This window comes from Centropristis striata, chromosome 6, assembly GCF_030273125.1.
Source record: "Centropristis striata isolate RG_2023a ecotype Rhode Island chromosome 6, C.striata_1.0, whole genome shotgun sequence".
Taxonomy (NCBI): domain Eukaryota; kingdom Metazoa; phylum Chordata; class Actinopteri; order Perciformes; family Serranidae; genus Centropristis; species Centropristis striata.
The window spans coordinates 16,303,068-16,323,069 of NC_081522.1; the positions used below are offsets into that span (position 1 = coordinate 16,303,068).

The following is a 20,002-nucleotide window of genomic DNA, read 5'->3' on the forward strand; positions in this document are numbered from 1 at the left end:
GCGGGCGGGCCGACACAACGCAGCGCAAGGATCAGGAGAGGTAGGACGAGGAAGGCAAAAACATTTCGGATTAGCCGCATCAGCTATGAACATCCACAACGTTAAGTAGAAGTAAACGGAGCTCTCACACCATAAACGCGTCGAGGATGAACGGGACTGCAGCGGCCACAGGATCGGCTTCTTGCCGTTTCGCCCACTATTTTGTTGTGTGTGGAGTGGACACGGAGACGGGCCTGGAGCCGGACGATGGAGCAGGTACATGGTCCACAAACACGAACCAAACAAACCCACACTACACAGACACAGCCGAGGATATGCTTCATGTCATGCTTAAAACATTTACCATTTCATGTAGGCCTATTTGTGTGTGTAGGGTGACATCCATTTAAATATGTTGTGATTGGACACCACATTCATCTTCCTTTCAGAGCGTTGTTGACAACATATCTGCTGGGAGCCTGAGTAGGATAGCCATTATTTTAGCCAGAGACAACATATTTGAAATAAATACTATCAAAATGTTCATAAGAATTTTTTGTTGTTGAATGATTTGTGTATTTTTAAACAGATTGTTTAAAAATGTATATTTTTGAGTATTAAGCTGATAAACAAAATTCAAGAGAATGTTCATGTCCCCATGAATTTGAATGAAAAATGTAAAATAACAACCATAGGATCACCCTATGATATTGTCCTTTTGTATTATCCCTGCTTTATCACGGTTCTGTGATTGTGTTTTGATCACATTTTTATGACTACAGTGTAAGTCAAATGAGGATATAGCTTTGTTGTTTTCTGCAAGTCATCCACTGCTACACCTGGATCGGGAAAATAGCAGAGAAAGGGTTGAGTAAAGAAAGAACAACGGCATCCTATCATCCCAATAATAACGCAGCTGAAGCACAGATGGAGCATCCAAGCAGTGGTTCATGGTTAATACAGGGCTGCCTGTGTATGTATGTATGTGTGTGTGTGCTGCCAGATTACACTGCTGTGCAAATCTGAAAGCAGTGATAATCTATGTGACGGCTGGTTCGGCTCTCAAATAGAGCTGGACTTTTTGTTTTACCCAAGCAAATCACATCTGTATTTATTTTTCCCACCAAAAGCCAAAGGTGGAAGGAAATGGATGCTGTGGTGTCGGAGGTTGTGGAGGTGATGACAGCTGCAGTGATGCTGCCTCGTGTCAAGGGCTTGTGAAGGTGTATTTTTTGGTGGCTGGTTGTTAGAAAAATCAAGAGGCTTCTCCCACACTAGGTTGTTGACACTGAGGACAAATTCACCCAGGAGCCCTCTGTGACGTCTGCATGTGCTGTGTGTGTGTGTGTGCATTTGTAGGTCTTTGTGAGGAAAAAGAGCTGTGCAAGTGTGTTGAATACCAACACCTTGAACGTCACTTCCAGGTCTGCAGACAATAGTCACATGCTGAATTCTCCTTTTTCTCCATACTGTAGCAGAAATGTAGCTAATGTAGAGCATCTCCTCTGGGGAGAAAGATGGCTGTAACTAGAAATGTCTTTGAATAAAAGCAAGAAAATGTATAGTTAGGATGAGCTTTGTATCATGTTGGAAGACATAGCTGTGCTGCAGAATAATTATGGCTATAACTAACCATCGGGGACTTTGATCTGGTTCCCTGCGGCGTGTGACAGTGCTGCTGGCTGGTATATCTGAGCTCCACAAATCTGCTTATGTAACAGCGGGTCATCTCAGACCCACTGCAGCAGGGGGCTCTGCTCCTTTCAAGGGATTTTTGCCTCTGTATTTGAGTTTACACACATATTCTATAAACTGCAGTTGAGCAAGAGATGTTCATCCCATCATGTGCACAAGTGTTTGGATGTGTGAGGTAATACAGTATCTCTTTTTGTGTTATTGGAAAATTCCTACAGAGAAACAATCTGCCCTTGTTGGCTTCTCAATAGATGCCACTGTGTTTTCTGCAGCCTAATGAAATTTCACATGACGTTGCCCATAGAGGCTTCAACACCCGACTGTCACAGGGGGATGACATCATTGGAGGACGAGAACTCCCTGACCCAGAACTGCTATATAATGTTTAACTGTAGATTTTGCACTTGTCTATTTGTGCGGAGAAATTCCAGCCTGAGTTATTTTATTTTAAGACCCTTTTATCCTTTATTTTAAGCATAAAAGCCCAGCACCACAAGATGAAAAGCAAAATGTGTCTTTCTTGTTTGGTTACATGATTCAGCCTGCAGTAGATGGACAGATCTGTAATGCAAAGACGCCGTGATTTAAACTGTTTGAGCCAAAAAGGAATAACTCCTCATCAGTCAGTGCCAGCTGACATTTGCGGTCATTTTAATCTCTTTCTGCTTTTTATATCAGCCCTCATCTACTCATGTAATGATATGATGAACGGGGCGGTGGGGGTAATTCAGGTGGTGACAGATGTCTACCTTTATGGATGTTCAATCATCCCTAATGAAGGTGCCTGTTTTGGGGATGAGGCACCACTCAAGGACATAAATCTTTCTGATGAATGTCTAAACTGTGGAATGATTATGAAACACTTTGTTGTTATTGTCATCCAAAAATATTATAGTGACAGTGGTAAAAACTTTCACAAGGACTTTAGTAGTTCTCCAGCTGTGGGTGGAGACACTCAGATGGGGGGGAGGTATATTCTAATGAGCCTGCATGTAACATTGGAAATCTGAATGGCTTGTTGAATCACATGTTTCCTGATCTACTCAGCCCAAAAAAATGACTGGTGTTTTATTTCACAGTTTGTGGGTTGGTCGGGGCTCCAGATACACCACATGTATGTGCACAAAAACATTTTTTAAACCAGAAATGCCAAACATGAAGTAGTTCCAGCATCTCAGCAGTGCTTTGCTAATTTTATTTGTCTTATGTGACAGTTAATTGAGTATACTGGGATTTTGGACTGCTGGTTGGGCTAAACAGGGAATCTGAGCATATCACCAATTGTGATGGAAAAGTGGTCCCTAATTTCAGACACTTTATAACCAAATAAAAACCATTATAGTATTCAAGAAAATAATGGGTAGATTAATGAAAACAATGTTTAGTTGCAGCCCTTTTGATGATATAGGTGTTCTGCATCTCACTTGGCTATGCATAGTGTATACATAGTGTGTGTTAATGCAGACAAGTAAACATGTTAATTACAGCCTAACTGAAAGAGGCATTTAAGCTTTCATTCAAACAGTCAAACAAACCTCCCTCTTACTCCGTTCTGTGAACATGGAGAAAGAGAGTGACTGCGTGTGAATAATGTGCAAAAACGTGGTGTGAACTCGTGTCACAGGAGGAGTGTGGGTTTTAATTGGGTCAGCTGATGAAACTCGGGGTGACGTAAAATCCACCGACAAGCTTTGTCTTGAGGGCTATCTTCGAAGCCGCGGCGGAAAGTGCTTCCATGGCAACTAGGTGTCCTTTTGCGAGGCTGGATTCTGCCTCTCAGAGCCGACACCAATTTGTATCCTTAGCAAAGAACATTGACTCCCCCTCTCTTCACTGTGATCCATTAGCTCCTGTCTCCCACCTACCAGTCTGATTCAGTTTATCTTGAAGTGCTGCTCCCTTCTCACTCTGCCTGCGGCTCAGTTTCCTCTCTCGGGGTGCTGTGCGTCATCTCATAGGCAGGTGAGCTGCATGTTCCTGAATGCTGAACAAGTGCGTCAAAGCTGGCAGCAGAAAGAACACTAGTTATTTTGTCATTTGCAGTTGTTTTTGTCATTCTAGTGTCTGTTAAAACTGAACATGAACTCTAAGAAGTCATGGTGGATTAGTAAAATGAGGAATACAGGGAAGACGACTGTTCAAGGGCATCCCCCTCAGAACGTGGATGAATAATGAAAGTTCCTCATCCACGACTGTCTGAGCTGAATCATGCACACACATTTTATTTCTATCCTCAGCAGCTCCTCGGACAGCACTCTGTATGTAACCGGAGCTAGAAGCTGACACGAGCTGCAGAGAATGAAGAGAGGAGAAACCTGAGCCTGACAGGGCAATGCATCAAATCTGTGCATTGTGAATGTAGGAATGTATTACAATTAGTTTTCTTGCATCCACTGCAAATCCAATTCCTTTCATGTACATGTAGCTGTGATATAGACATCTCTCTTCCTTTATGCTGAGGCTTAGCAGCATATTTTTATTCTGTGCCCGCCCTGCAAGCATAAAGAGTTTCCTTCTGCAGAGTGTCAGCGATGAAGGGTGTTGTACTGCTTTTCCAGTCCATCTCTATGGTAATGAGTTGAGTTACATAACTCTTGGAAGGGTTTCCCTCTTTGCTGCAGAATGGTCCTTGCTGTCAACAACAGATAAACTTTTTTTCAACCTGTGTCAGACAAGGTCGCCCCGTCCGAGCTTTTTCATAAATCAAAGCGGGCGTTATTTCGTGACATCCTCTGTTCGAACCTTTCCATCGTGTCATAAAGTCTTTCTCAGTAGCAGTGAAGGTCAAAGATCACTCTGTACTAATATGATAATGCTATAACTTTTTTTTCTGTTTGTCTTTCAGGCGAGGGCTTTGAGCAGAGCCCCATTCGACGGTCGTTCAAGTCAAAGGTTCTGGTGCACTACCCTGAAAGCACAGGCAGGAATCCCTTCAATAAAGATGCTGTCAATATGGTGAGAACCTGCACTGCATAAATACTTTTCTTCAGTGTCGTTGTTTTTATCTTACCAACATGTAACGGATAAGGAAGGACAAGATGTGCCTTTTTTTGTAGGGCAAATGTTTTGTGGCTGAAATTGTTACAAATGACAAAAGGAGAACATGATAACTGAGAGAAATTGTGTAGCAGGAGCCATTTATCTTGTTTGCTGCCTGATAGAGCACTTTTCGTTCTTTTTGTTTATTGTTCTCTGAGGAAAAGCAGGTCAGGATGATGAAAGTATAAGCTTCAAAAGAAGTCTGTCAGTAAGCACCACAGTATTTTGTGTTATCTATTTATGGCATCAGTAAAATGAGGGGTCTTATTAGCTCATTTGTGCCGGCAACCTGAATTTTAAATTTCCTTTTAGTGAAAGTGTTCTCTGGGCGTACCTCAAATCAAATGTGAATAAATATTAAGAATCTAGTCTTTGGGCACATTTACTGTTTTTGCAGTAGACTCAATTATAATTTAGGGAAAAAACAGTAGTCCCACGTAGCTAAAGACTAAATATAGAATAATAAGAAAGTGGCTTAGTCTCAGAAACTATAAGGAGCACAATCAAGTATTTGCTTTCTACGTTTCTCAAAAATGTGCACATATGCAGTGTAAAAAAATTGAAAAGTTTTCATATACACAATGTCTTTTTTAAAATTTAATTTTCCTCACTCTTAATGTCAATACATAAAAAATTTTCATGTGATCTAAAACTATTAAAGTTGTACAGTTAGATACTTGTCCAAGGTATATCCGTAGCAAATTTCAAGATTATGGGCCAATCAGAACAAATGTTGTGTCATTTTCCTTATCAGAAACGATCATGTGTGCTAGGAGCAGAAATACAATTACAGATTAATATCAAGCCAATGCAAGGATCAACTTTCCACTGATTCTGTTTAGTTGTTTTGGCTAAATGCTTAATTTGTCTCTCAGGTATCTGCCACTTTCTTTTACAGCCTCCGCAATTTTCCCTGGGTAAATTAAAGTACAACAGTTTGAAACGGTGTGTTCTATAATGGCATTCATGGTTGCTTTCATTGCCCCAGATACAGATGTGTTTTAGTTGAGTGTAAAATCAGAAAACCAAGAGCATGGTTTAAAAAATCTTCTTCACTCTTTCTCCGCAGCTCTGTATGCCAAGGGGTCTTTCCTTTCGCACGCAGGCGGACAGGCTTGATCCTCAGTTTCACTCATTCACAATGTCTTTCGACGACGGTACGCGTTCCTACGGCTTTGTCCACACCTTCTACGAGGAGGTGACCAGTCCTCAGATCATCACAGCCATGCAGACTCTCTACCAGATGCACCATGTGGAGCGTCACTCAGCTTCATCTGCTTCCTCCCCCTCTTCCTCCTCCTCGTCTGCCTCCTCGCCCTCCACTTGCAGCATGGACTCGCTTGTGAGCAGCTTGGATGAGTCAGACGCTGAGTCTCTGGCTGGGGTTTCCTCTTGCCTCGGCTGCGCAGGCTCCTTCGATTCAGCACGAGACACTCTGTACGTGTCCAAAGCCCTCTGCCTCCTCACGCCGCTCCCCTTCCTTCAAGCTGCTCGACAGTTTCTGTCTCAGCTGCACCAGGCTGTGACGTCACACACTGCCCCACCCCTCCCTATAGAGAGCTACATCCATAACATCCTGTACGAGGTGCCACTGCCTCCTCCCGGCAGGTCGCTGAGGTTCCACGGGGTGCAGGGACCCATCATGTGCCAGCGGCCCGGCCCGGGTGAGCTTCCACTGGGGGAGTTTCCTCTTGGAGAGGCGTTCTCGCTGCTGGGTGTGGACAATATGGTACAACTACTTACCTGTGCCCTTCTAGAGACACAAGTCCTGCTTTGCTCCCAAGGTAAACACACTATTCAGTTATTAGCATTCCTGAGATGACACTAAAAATAAGAATGTGACACATATTGCATAATTTCTAGTTCAACTTAATACAAGAGTGTATTTGCAGAATTCAGCAGATGTTTTTAGGCATAACAAGATACTGTTAATAATGTGACTTAAATAGATATATAAAGAGAATATTTAAATGTAGAATTAATCAAAATATACAAGACAAGTGAAAAAATATATATTAAAAGTTTCCTTTTCTCAGTTATTACATTGAACAGTCCCAACATTGCATATGGGTTTTAGGTTAAATACTGCAGAGAAGCTGACATTATACGTTCATGAGCGTGGAACTTCCTCACTCATTAATCGGGTTGGCTCTGTTGCATAACAGCAATGTGAAATAAATTGTTCTATAAGCAAATCATGCAAAGCACTTAATTTAAATACCGTTAAAGGCAATGTACTTGAAAATGAGTCCTTCCCTCGGGAGCTATAGGTGATTCATCCATGCTAATGTCCCATCACTCTCTCTCTCCTCAGACTACCAGCGTTTGATGACGGTGGCAGAGGGTGTCACCACCTTGCTATTCCCGTTCCAGTGGCAGCACATCTACCTGCCCATTGTTTCTGCACCACTACATCACCTCCTGGATGCTCCTGTGCCGTTCCTGATAGGTATCCAGCGCAGAGAGGGAGCTCAGCGATCCTCCCTCCACCTGCCACACGAGGTATACAAATAAATATGTGCAAATGTGTCTAGTTTCCTGTTTAAGAACAACAGCCAGGATTTCAGGATGCAGACATTTGAGTAAACATTCACACAAAATGATCTAAAAATGTTGTTAAACTCAAACATTTTTATGCCCGATCGCTGATCCTCTCTGTGATGCAAGCGTGACTATTTGCCCTCTGCCTCAAGCCTGTCGATACATTTCCTCTGGGCCCAATCCAATCCCGCATCCAAGATCACTTTATGCTGCATGAATATCTCGCTGAAGCCTCTTTGAAGTCACTCTGCCCCAGAAAGGAGGCAGTTGAAAGACAGCCCTGGGGGGATGAAAGCAAAAACGTAGAGCATGAGAGATCCAGAATAATGGGACTTGCTGAATAATTAATAAGAATTAGGAATCTCCACTTATTTCTTGAGTTGTGCAATTTGATGTATGGGTGGTAATTTGCAAGAAAATGTAAAATCTTCATCATGCATGTAGGCTTTGGTTGGATTGTTTTTTTTCTTCTTTTCTTAATTTGCCAAGGGCACAAATGGCTTACATGGTCCAAATGAAACCCTTTGTCGTCCTTAATATTTATATGCAGGAAAAACCTGAATGCTCATCTTTTCATGGCTTTCAAAAGCTATGATCTTACTGTCCAAATGAAAGAGATGATGAGAAGACATTAGCTAAGAAGTAAAGACATTAGAGTAGACTGCCAGAGTAAGAGGATGTCTTCAACTGTCCACTCTACAGTACATCAGCTCCCCCTGAGGCAGCAAACCAACTGCCTGAGGTCACTGCTGAAGGTCGCGTTGCTGCTGACTGCGCTGTGCTCCACTGTTGCTTACAGAAGCAGTATTTTTAAATCAGGGCCTATCTTTCTCACAAAGTTCTGTACTTATTTGCTCAGCAGCTTCCTGGTGACAGTTCTGGCTCATGTTACTGATTTGTTTGCCAGTGTGAAAGCCTGATATTGAAGAATTTCCAGAATTCCCCCTGTTGCAGTGATAAAACTAATCATTAGATAATCCTTCGCATGCTAATATCCTCTGAGGGCTTATCACGGTGAAATGCCAAGAATCTATTAATGGGATGTAAATCTTCATCTCTGATCTTAATTGGATGTTAAAGCTCACCCACTGCATTGTCATTGGTTAAACCTGTTATGATTATCTGATGGAGAAGCTGGTTGAGAGATATTTTCCATAATTTCAGCGGCTTTGTTTGTCTTTCTCCTCCAAAGGCCAACCTATGCTTTGTGGACATTGACAACCGATGTGTCGAGGTTCCAGAGGACCTCCCCGCGTTTCCATACCAGATGGAGCTAACCCAGGAGCTGAGTGAGGTGCTGCTGCGTTTCGGGCTCCCTCCACAGGGTGGTGCGATCACTAAGCCTGCCACGGCCTCACCTTGCCTGAGCAGCCTTGTGCTGGAGGATCTGATGGAGGACAGAAGGAACGGGAACCTCGGAGGCGAGGAGCTGGCGGTGCTGGAGAGGCTGCAGGCTCTGGCGCGGAGGTGCGGAGGAGAAAAGATGTCAGATGGAGGGAAGACGATGGGAAACGTGTTTGAGGAGGAGGAGGAAGAGCTGAAGGCTGCCAAGCTGAATATTCAGCTGAGGGAAGTGTTTGCTGGAAGTTTTTCTGCCATGTTTGGCAGGTATGAGGAGTTTGTCATCCACAGTGCTCTGGATTTGGACTCCTGGTTGAGCAACAGAGAGGGGGCGTTCAGCTTTGACAAGGTACTTTCATAAATGTCAATTCACTAAGAACAATTATTAGATGCCAATTATTTCCACATATGTTAAGATTGCTTTTCTGTGTTTTTAAAATACTCTTGAACACAACACAAACATTATATCCCTGTGTACGTTCTGTTTATGCTTGTCAATGTTTCAGGGTTCCTTCCTGTCAGTTCAGCCTGCGACCCACTTGCACTTCATGTCCCGGTTCCTGGAGACATCCATGTTTTCCTCCTTCGTGGATGGGAAGGTGATTTCTCGCTGGGCAGATAGAGAGCCACTGCAGCAGCTGTTCGACAGCCGTCTGGAGAGAGAACAACTGTATGACACAGATGAAGAGGACTCCCGTAACTGTCGCTACAGGAAATGCACCACGGTCTTTGAGTCAGGTACTGTGAAGATCCTCATGAATAAGAGAAGGTGAAATAAAGTACTATGACATACATGCTGTTACAAGAGAAGACATGAAGTAAATACTAAATTCCTACAACATGGAACACAAGGCAAAATATGCAACAAAAGTGTTACTGTATATATCAGTAATCAATGTTGCTTTAAGTTGTTTTTCTCACCAGGAAATAAATGGATAAATTGGTTTATTTTCCGTTCATGTACACTTGGCAGTGATGAGCATGTGCAGAGATAACGTATTACTTATTCTTTGGCACTTAAAAGTAACTTGAAATATTACAAGCTGTACATTTTTGTGACACAACCCACATCAAACCAAGAGTAGCATCTGGATTGTTCTGCAGTCTCTTTTCAGCATTTTGATACAGAATATATATAGAGAAAGTAGGTTGTAGCCCCCAATTGGTAGATTGAGCAGAATGATGATTAAAGTGGGTGCCAGATTGTCAAGAGGGAATCTGCAAATCTGTTGCCATCTGTCCTTCTGTTTGGGTTTTATACTGTATGTTGATTATGTTGTTATCTTTCTGCAGCCCCCATTTCTTCTCTCTGTTTTCAATAAGCACTGAAGTGGTTGCTTAAACTCTGCTTAAGGGAACATTTACCTATTCCAATAGTAACTGATGGAGACATATCCTGAATGGAAATTGAAATCTAATTATCTAATGAAGAGTTGAAACGCAAAAGGCATGGCATATGATCTGATATGAGGGGGGAAAGATGTGCAGAGTTTGGGATTTACAGAGGGGTGGACCAAAGGATACAGTAGGGAATGAGCATTATAAGGTCTGAGCCGAGGACAGGCTTTGTGTTCTGTGAAAACAATTTCAAATCTTCTGCTCTGAAATCCTGCCAGCCCCTCTCTGCAGAAAATTAACTGCTCGCATTGCAGTCACGCTGTATCATTGTTCACATTAGAGAGATGTTGTTGCATTGTACACTGCTCCAGTCTTCTTGCAACTAAACAGACTTAGTAGCAATCAACTTACTCGAATACAAGATGTTCATGTCAATCAATATTAAACACAAGTCCTGCCCGGAAATGTCTTCACTAGACATCCTGTTGGATCCCAACCATCCCTGTCTTTGTCTCTGCAGCTCAGGCCATTGAGCGCAGACTGCTGAAGGCTGACCACACAGCCATACACCCCCACCTGCTGGACATGAGGATCGGACAGGGTCGTCACCAGCAGGGCTACTTCCCTAAGCTGCAGGCTGATGTGCTTGCACAGGGACAAAACACCAACAAGTGAGCCTTTCTTTTCTGCTGTTGTTATGAGAGAATACATTAGGGCAGTGATTCCCCTGAAGAAGCATGTGTACTGGTAACCCTGGCCAAGGGGATGAAAGGACTAGATCCAAGCAATATATCCACATACTTCAGGAGGAAAAATAGCATCCAAATACTGCTGATCTTTTGTAAATTTCACAACTAGAAGGGCACTTCTCTCTGTTAGAAAAATTGCATGAGGAAACCTTGAAAATTGATAATATGTCACCAACAGAAAAAACCTCACCATTTTTCTGCGCAGTTCGTTGATGGGGAAATGAAGAGCTGGAGACGTCCAAGTTTCTCAGTTTAACAAAAGTTTATTACAATACGTCAAAAAATGTGCACTTTACAGAGATCTCCGGGTTCAAAAACTCATGTCCCTGAATACAAACAGACGTGTTTCAGTTTGTGAAGTCTGAACCACGACTCTCTCCCTGAACCCATTAAAATACTAACATTTGTTTACAAAACATGCTGGTCGATTTCCTCCAGGAAGTTCCGCCCTCCTCACTCGCCGATTCGCCAGTCCCAATTAACACAACGGCACGTCATGCCAGCTGGGCATACGATCTTGCTGCCCCGAACAAGGCCATCCTGGCCTCTTCTCCAGAACATTCAACAAAAAACCTCCTGTCTTGTTTTGTCTTCCAAAGATAGTATGTCTACAGAGCCTAAGGATTTTTACTGTCTCACATAGATTCTAAAAGTCTAAAAAATATGAAACAAACAATGAAATATATTTAGTCAAAGTTTCTAAACCAAAATCAACACAAAAACATAATCATTGTATCAAAATCATATTGTCTGACTTAATATAAATGCATAGAGATATTTATTACACTCAAGGTTTGACCTTTGATAGTGACCTGCGTCACTCACAGGGACAGACACAGGAAGTCAAACAACAGAGAAGCATAAATCAAGCATAAAATCATTTACAAATATAGAAAATAATCAATTATTTTAACATCTCCCAAAGCCATGCTCTATAGCCCTGTGCAGGACTGTTTTCTTGATCCTGTTCCCACTGGCACCTGCAAATATTATGACCATGCATACACACCCAACCCTAAACATCAGAATCATCATTAAAACATGATTTTAATCATTTGTGTATTGGTAAAACAGAGCCCCTGCTGGTGCATCAGTAATAGTTCAGGTGGTACTGCAACACAGGAGTTGTAAAATTTGTTTTGCTGTTATCTGGGTGAACAGGTGGTCCGGCCGTGTCACAGCATCACGCAGGACTGACTTCAAGAGATCAACGGTGACTGAACACTCAGCAGTGGACAATGAACAGAGACCGGTACATTCTAACTTCACACTCACAAACACACAGACCATAAGAGGCTTGTGGCTGATTTATTACCTTTTGTTTATTTAACAGAAGCACACATTTGCGAGGAAGAACCTCCGCCAGTCTAAACTACTGGATTTGTCCCCTCAAGCGGTCACTCAGACTCACAGAGAGTTTGTTGACGGGCTGCTGAGCGAGTGTCGTCTGAAGGTGAGAGCTTTATCTGTGTGGTGATGGAGGAGCTGTTGTCACTTATATCTTAAGTCATTGCCGAAGGTTAAGGCTGCAAAATGTCCTTTCTGGCTTTTCAGACCAAGCGGATGTTGATGGAGAGGATGGGGAAGGAGAGTGTGGAACTGGGTCAGGGAGAAGCCAACATCACAGGCCTGCAGGAAAACACACTCATCCACGGTCTGTGTGACCTACTGGAGAGAACCTGGGGCCATGGTCTGCAGCTGAAACAGGTCAGTCACATAATTTAACATGTCTAATCAGCTCAGGTGACCTGAAAAATACATTACCACATCAACCTCATATAGAAGAACACAAAGAGATGACTGTATAAGCAGACTAAATATTGACATGTTTATTATGAACAGGGGAAGTCCGCTCTTTGGTCCCATCTGCTGCACTACCAGGCAGCTGGAGGGAAGACAGAGACACCAGCTGAGTCTCCAGGTCAGAGCACTGATTAGTTCTTCTTGTGTAAATCACTGAACTAAGAGTTGGATCATAATTTGTATTACTTTCTGTCTGCTTAGGGTCTAATGGTTCAGACCAGAGATATTTTGATGACAGCACTCTGCTCCTGAGAGGATCATTAATACAGGATATGAGGTAACAAGAGCAAACATACTTGGATGCTTGACAGACTGAAGACTGTTGCATCTATGTGGGAAAAATTGTATATAGCAAAAAAATGTTTTTATAAATATTTGTTAAATTCAAAACAGGTGATGCTTAATATACAGTGCAGTTGAAATATTTCTGATCTATTTTTTCTTTTTTTTATGACAAAACTGATTTAAAGAAAGGAAAAAGAAACATACACATGTGTAAAGATGCATGCAAATGTAATATGAAACAAAGCAAATAACACACACACACACACACACACATACACACACACAAATACAAATAAAGAAAACACATTTTTAAAATACACTACACATATACAACGCGTATAATATTGCCAGCATTTTGTATTGTTCTTTGTCACAGGCATCACTTTGATCTTATCAGAAGATATAAACTGAATTACCCAGGACCATCATTAGATACAATGTTATGAGAAAAGGCCAAGCATTTAAGCTTGTTTTTTTCAAGTATCTGTTTCCATTCCAGGTTTATCCAGACCATGAGTGAGGGTCTGTCTGAGGTGGGTCAGGCTCGGGCCTGGATCCATCTGGCTCTGGAGAAGAAAATGCTATCCCAGCACCTTAAAGAGCTGCTTACAAACCAGGAGCTGCTAAGGTCAGAATCAACTCATAATAACGACAAAGAGGCACCAGTCTAATGTTTCTGGGTGTCATTAATAGTAAGTCTTGTGATTTTGACTGATCAGTTTCCCTTTCTTCTTGTCCCCTGACAGGCAGCTGTATAAACCTCATGCATTCCTACTCTGTGAGGAAGAAAGGGAGCAGTTTCTGTTCCACCTGCTCTCTCTGAACACTGTGGACTACCTCTGCTTCACACGCGTCTTCACCTCCATCAGTGAGTCCTGTAAACTTTTAACAACTAGAATTTACTGGCAAGCAGCTTTATAGCTTTCAAAGACACTGAAAGTTTTCTTTGGGTTGCGTCTCCACCCCACTGACCTTATAAAGTTGAATGACACCAAGTATCCCATGGATTCACACAGACCTTTTAGACCTCAAACAGTACACGTTGAAAATGACCCCAATGCTGTGAAAATCCTTATTATCCTTACAGAGAACATTTGGAAAATTTCAAAGGGATAGTTTTTAAAGTGGAGTTGTATGAGGTATTTAATCATAGTCAGTGTATTACCTACAGTAGACGGTGGTCGACAATCAACATCAGCTTAAGTGTACACTACATTTACATTATTTACACCATGTAACCATGCCAACAGACAACCCTGGTGAAGTTTATGCACTGGGAACTGAAGGCGTTATCTATGCTCTCTTCAAAGGCACCAGACTCCATTGACAAAAGTAGTAATTTTACCTTGAAGAACACAGGAGTTGCTTGTCTGTTTAAACTGTTTTAAGTGTATGCTACATTTTACATATGTTTTACTGCTGCCCCCGTCCACGGCAGGTCATTGCTTAGCTTCCATGACAGTACCCCTGCCTGCTTCTCCAAATGACACAAATGAATAAAATTTGCTTTCTTCTCTCCCTCTAGGTATTCCATACCGTGTTGTCATAATACCTATGAAGAAGCTGAGCATTGCAATGGCGACAGTTGACCCTTGGGTGTGCGTGTCAGGAGAACTTGGTGATTCAGGAGTTAGACAGATCCCGAAGAATACACAAGAGATTTTTTTCCAGGTTAGTGTTCACTCTTCAGCAGTATGGTTAACATCATGCTTGACTGAAACACATGGTTTAATACACTAACTTTGGTTTGTGCTTTTGATTTCAGTGTAAGAACCTGGGCAGGCTGAGCACTCTGCAGCTGGGACAGGAGAACTCCGGCTTGTTGGCCAAGTGTCTGATCGACTGTGTCATGGTGTATAATGAGATCACGGGGCACACCTACAAGTAAGCTTCTTACAATGACCCTGGTCTCATCACTAAACACTGACTTTGACCTCACAGCACAACAACAACAGCTCCCTGTTTGATAAAGATATGAGGCAATCTGTTTGATCCACATATTGGATGTCTGAGCGACTTTAAACACTCCCATAAGAGAGCTGCTTGCACTACACTAGCTGATTCGAACAGATGGCTCTTATCTACGCCATGTCTTTGCATAATAAATGTTTTGAAGTTGGATGTAATGAAGCACTGTGTCTTCTTTCCCTCCAGGTTCCCATGTGGCCGATGGCTGGGGAAAGGCGTGGGCGACGGCAGCTTGGAAAGGGTTCTCATTGGTCAGCTGGTGTCACCTGGTGGAGAGGAGGATGCTGGAAGGTGGACAGGGACGCCTCCGGAGCTGAGCTCTCCTTCTCAGAGTGTGCGGGCAGTGCTGGGAGCGCTTGGCAGCCGAAGCAGTGCGTACTGACAAAGAACACATTCTTTAGTACAATAGCTGACCTACTTGTTGTTACAATAACAGATTCTGCTCCTGTATCACCTTTCTGTTTAGCCCCTGTCCACTTCCCCTCATGTTTGTCATCATTCATCCTCATGTTTCTGTTTGTAACCATTTTCCGTTTATCTTGTCAGGAATGCTGTCTGTTGAAGTACAAGAGGACATGAGGGAGGCAGCAAATAACCTTGTCAAACACTTCCACAAACCAGAACAAGAGGTATGTGAGTGTAAATGTTGAGAATTAAGCATTTAAGCGAATTCATTTTGGCTTCCGTAGCTAAAATGGGGTGGAAATGGTTCATGCAGAGCATCTCATGCAGCGACGTGTTAGACTGTCAACCTCCCACTTGTGTTATTTTTATATCCATCATGGTTCGTTACCCCGGTTTCTCCAGCCCGGCCTCATTTGTCTTGTTCGTGTATCAGACTAGCCTCTCTCATCTCAATAGCAAGTTGAAAGCGCTGAAGAGACTTGATGGATCACTTTCGTTTATCTCTAATGGGCTTCCTATTCATTGTAATAACATCTTCAGTGCACACACAGGCTTTAATGTACAGTCATTTGCTCTGTTCTGTTTACTTCCTCTTAGTAAATGAAAGAAGAGCCTTTCAGATTAGAGAATAAACAAATTTCTCTCTGCTGTGGAGGATTTTAGAAAATTGCATATGAGGGGTTTTACTGAAGTTGAAAGATGAGCCTCTTGCTTACAGTGACTCTCCCATTTCTCTGATCCCAGAGGGGAAACCTGACAGTCTTGTTATGTGGTGAAGGAGGTCTGGTGCTTTCTTTGGAGAAGTTCCTCCTGCACGGGCTCAAATCGAACCGTCTTTTCCAGAGGAATGTGTTTGTTTGGGACTTTGTGGGTAAGTACTTTGACTGTGAAGCCATAAAAAAGGATGTCTTACATCTCGCTGATGTCTCCATCTAGTGGTGATCAATATGAATTTCACATATCAAATTGCAGGCAACAAAGCGTGATTGATGCGTATTGTTAACAACCACTGTAACACCTTCCATCTCCAGTGTTTGTCTTCTACAGCCTTGTTGTCACTTATTGTCTGTATATTAATAAGTCATGGACTAACATTATGACCAACTCTTTCCCATAGAGAAGGCAGTGGTTTCCATGGAAACAGCAGATCAGATGGGCGACCTGCAGGGATCGACACTGACGAAGGGTCCACCTTGCGACTCACTGTGCCACTACGTCAATTCCATCAATGCCTCGCCACGAAACATTGGAAAAGAGGGCAAGTTCCAGCTTTTCGTCTGCTTGGGAATCAGGTGAGACACAATGAGTCACAATTATGTTTTTTAATCCAACAACAGGTTTATAATTAGACTGATACTTATGCAATTAATCTCATTTAAGTCTAAAAACCTAGATTTGTGATCCCTTCTGTGATTTAAAGCATCCTGGTCATTCTATAGTGTTGGGAAATGTGATATAGTTTCCTTCCTGAGGCCCAGAGGAAGCAGCCGTCAGCACTCAGGGGTTTTCATGCTCTGATACAAGGAAACAAAACATTAACACAAATTAATAATCTTCTTATTTGATGAGGGTACTATTAAATAATATATCTCTGTGAGTGGTAGTGTTTTGTTTCCTTGTGTCCTTGCCACTACCGTGCACCCATTCAAGATTTGGAGCCCTGCACGCTGCTACTTTCCAATTTTCCTGCACTGAACCATTTACATAACCTACAGTAGGGAAAGTGCCCGCCTTCGTCTTCTAATGCTTGGGCATGATATGCAGAAAATCATTCATATCTCTGTGTAAATTAAATACAGGTTTAAAAATGAAACTAAACCTATTTAGCTGGAATGTATTTTAGATCGGAAAGTATATTTCAATTAAATAACTGTGACACCAAGTTTACAAAACCTTTTTTTCTTGTCTTCTGCATCAACAGTCAGAATCACTAGAGATTGATTTAAATCAAATCTAAGTGCTAAAGTTAACGATAATGTCGAATGACACTTTTTTTTAAATACCTTACACAGACAGTTTAATTATTTCCATAATTGTTGTTAGAAGATGGTGGTTATCACTGTTGTCATGACAAAAAAAAGATGATAATGATAATGTTTTCATTTTTTAAGACACCATTTCATTCTTTTTTTTTTTTTTGGTTTAATTAACAGTGTGCACTCAGTGCTGGTACGGAAAAAGTCACTGATACACATACAGAAATATTTGTATTAATGTTTATAGTAGCCTCCAGTCACATGGTGGAAAGAATGCTGTAACAGCCACAGGTTGAGGACCAGTTGATTTTCTTACCCATTGTTTCATCTCTGCAGGCTTGGGTTGAAAATCTGATTGGAGATCTGTTTTTTCTTCTTTTGGAGCTTCAGTACTTTTAATATTATCGAATGTATAATTAACAGAGATCGTATTGGTTTTAACATGTGAAAAAGTTTTTTGTCCAATTTCTATAACTTTAACGACGAGACTTCTTGGGTCTTTGCTTTTGTTTAACATTAAATTACCTGAATATTCTGGTTAACAAACACAGAAAACATCTTGTGGTTGAAGACTGTTTCAAGATAAAGTAGATGGCAATAGTTCTGTGTTGTAGTTAGGTAACTCACTTTTTAGTTCAGTCTTAAACCTCATCAGGCATTTATGGGACCATCATTGACCGATGCCTGTTCTTTTGGCTGCAGGGACCGGCTTCTCTCTCAGTGGCTCCCACTGCTGGCGGAGTGTCCCCTGACAGTGCGGACATACGAGGACGGTGCTCTGCTGCGGGACCGAGCTGCTGTCCACTCCCTGTCCCGCATCCTGCACACGCTCAATGAGTTTACCATCACCTTGGAGACTGCATTGGTCAAAGGAGTTGACCTCTGACCCTAACAGATTAGCCTCTGCTCTGTAACCTGCTGCAGGAATGCAGACGGGTTATTCATCTTTTCATCCGTGGGAAAAAGGAAGATCATTCAGACACTTGAGAAATGTGACTTTATCATGAAAGAGGGCAGCGGACTAGATGTAGTCACTGTCAACTGGAGCTCCGAACATATTGCCTTGTTCACCTGATGTAAAGGTTATTTACTGTATTTGCTTCAGGAAATAGTCAAATTTTTCCTATGCTTGTTTACACTGTGAAATTCTGTTTCCTCCAGCAGAAATAGGGTCATTCATTATCCCACATCTACAGTAGATATTTCCACAGCTCCCAGCATTAACTGTACCTGATCCTAGGACAACTATAACTCTCCTTCAACTGCTGTATTGCTTGCACTTGAACTTTAACCTAAGCACATGCATGGCCAAAATCTGTTTGTTTTATGTCTTAGTGTGTTGTGATCTGAAATATCAGGACTCAGGCCTTATTATATAAACATTTTTCTTGACTTCATTCATTGGATATCTTAGTTAATATATACTCCAGAAAGATCATGTTCCCACTCTATAATATGTTACAAAATGTTATATTATTATGCTCTTGTTATACTGTGTAACATCTTGCCTGTTTCTCATTGTTTACTTCAGTTTCGGGTCACGTACTGAAGAGTTGCGCTCCTGAAATCCTCTGTTGGTGAAACACTGAAACCAAACTAGTGTCCTCATTGTGTCAGTTCAAATAGACTCTGTCACTGTCAGAAAGCTTTTTTCCCCTCTCTCATTGTAAATATTTTGCTTCATTAGACCTTTGATAGAATCGTTCCCATTTGTTATTATGGTGTAATGAAGTTGTGGCATATTTTTCTGTATAAAGGCATCCTGTTTGTGTCTGTGTAAAACAATAGATTCCACTATGGGCACATTTGAATAATTATGTGGATAATATTCATGGCGTTTATTTCTAAACTGTTCAGTTGTCGTCAGACAATGAATAGAGCACAGTTTCTTAAAAATGCTAGGTATTATGTTGATATCACATTTAATTTTACAGTTGAAGAAAAATGAAAATGCTGTCTCCTGCACTGTCCTGCAAGCACTATGTAACCCACAATGACCAAGCATATATTATCATTTATGATTAGAGAAAGCAATAATGAATTGTTATTTATGAAATGTGTTGTCAAATATTAAAGTTCATATTGTCATAACTGACTTGGTCTTGTTTTTTCCCCCTACTATTCACTTAAATCTGTGATGTCCAAACAGATATATCAAATGATTTTCCGCAGCAACTGCACATGCTTTATTGTACATTTGTTAAATACAGTAATACTAATTGCATCTGATATTTAGAAAGAATTTAAGAATCTGCAAAATGAAAACTTGACCAGTAATGTATATATCCAAAGCTTTGCTGTGTCCTCTGCTCTGAAAGAAGCTTCTAAAATCCGTTTGAGGAAGGGAGTTGGCAGCGTCACAGACATTACAGGAAAAGAAAACAGCCGCATAGAGGGGATGACTCAAATAGCATATATGCAGCATAATGCAATTCAAATCATAAACCCTGAAGTAAAATCTATTTTTGTGAAGCCTGTGTTGCATGTGAAGACAAACTGAAGTGTCTTAGATGACATTATAGTACCTGTGCTTCATTTAAAAGAGGTAGAGTAATTAGAGTATTTATTGCAGAATTGTACTGGAATTGTACTGAATAGACAGATGACTATAAACATACAATTAAATACTAGTGAATGGATAAGTGGGGTTTTTGATTGGTAGTCCAGTTGTAAACAAGATACAACATGAAAGCATACTGGTGGTGGAAAATAAAAAACAACCTTCTAGATACAGTCAAAAATGCTAGTGTGCAAAAAGCAAGGTAAATATCCTAATAATGCAGATAACAATAGAATAGTAATGTAGGACAATTTTAAAAAGTTACCTAGTTCAAAGCACACTGCTATATTTCTGCTATATTTATACTGCTATATAAGTGTTTG

At 41.4% G+C, this 20,002-nt stretch overlaps 1 protein-coding gene across 1 annotated transcript; it reads left to right on the forward strand.

Annotated features, from left to right (window-relative positions):
• On the forward strand, positions 1-19,214 carry LOC131972921 (DENN domain-containing protein 5B-like). The gene is made up of 21 exons (XM_059334733.1): positions 1-255; positions 4,520-4,629; positions 5,783-6,497; positions 7,028-7,215; positions 8,447-8,944; positions 9,102-9,333; positions 10,454-10,604; positions 11,844-11,934; positions 12,016-12,135; positions 12,237-12,389; positions 12,525-12,603; positions 12,687-12,762; positions 13,270-13,398; positions 13,517-13,638; positions 14,296-14,441; positions 14,536-14,654; positions 14,925-15,109; positions 15,285-15,367; positions 15,888-16,014; positions 16,261-16,435; positions 17,822-19,214. The coding sequence occupies exons 1-21, from the start codon at positions 147-149 to the stop codon at positions 18,003-18,005; spliced, it is 3,792 nt and encodes a 1,263-aa protein (XP_059190716.1). The 5' UTR covers positions 1-146; the 3' UTR covers positions 18,006-19,214.
• The last annotated feature ends 788 nt before the right edge of the window (positions 19,215-20,002 follow it).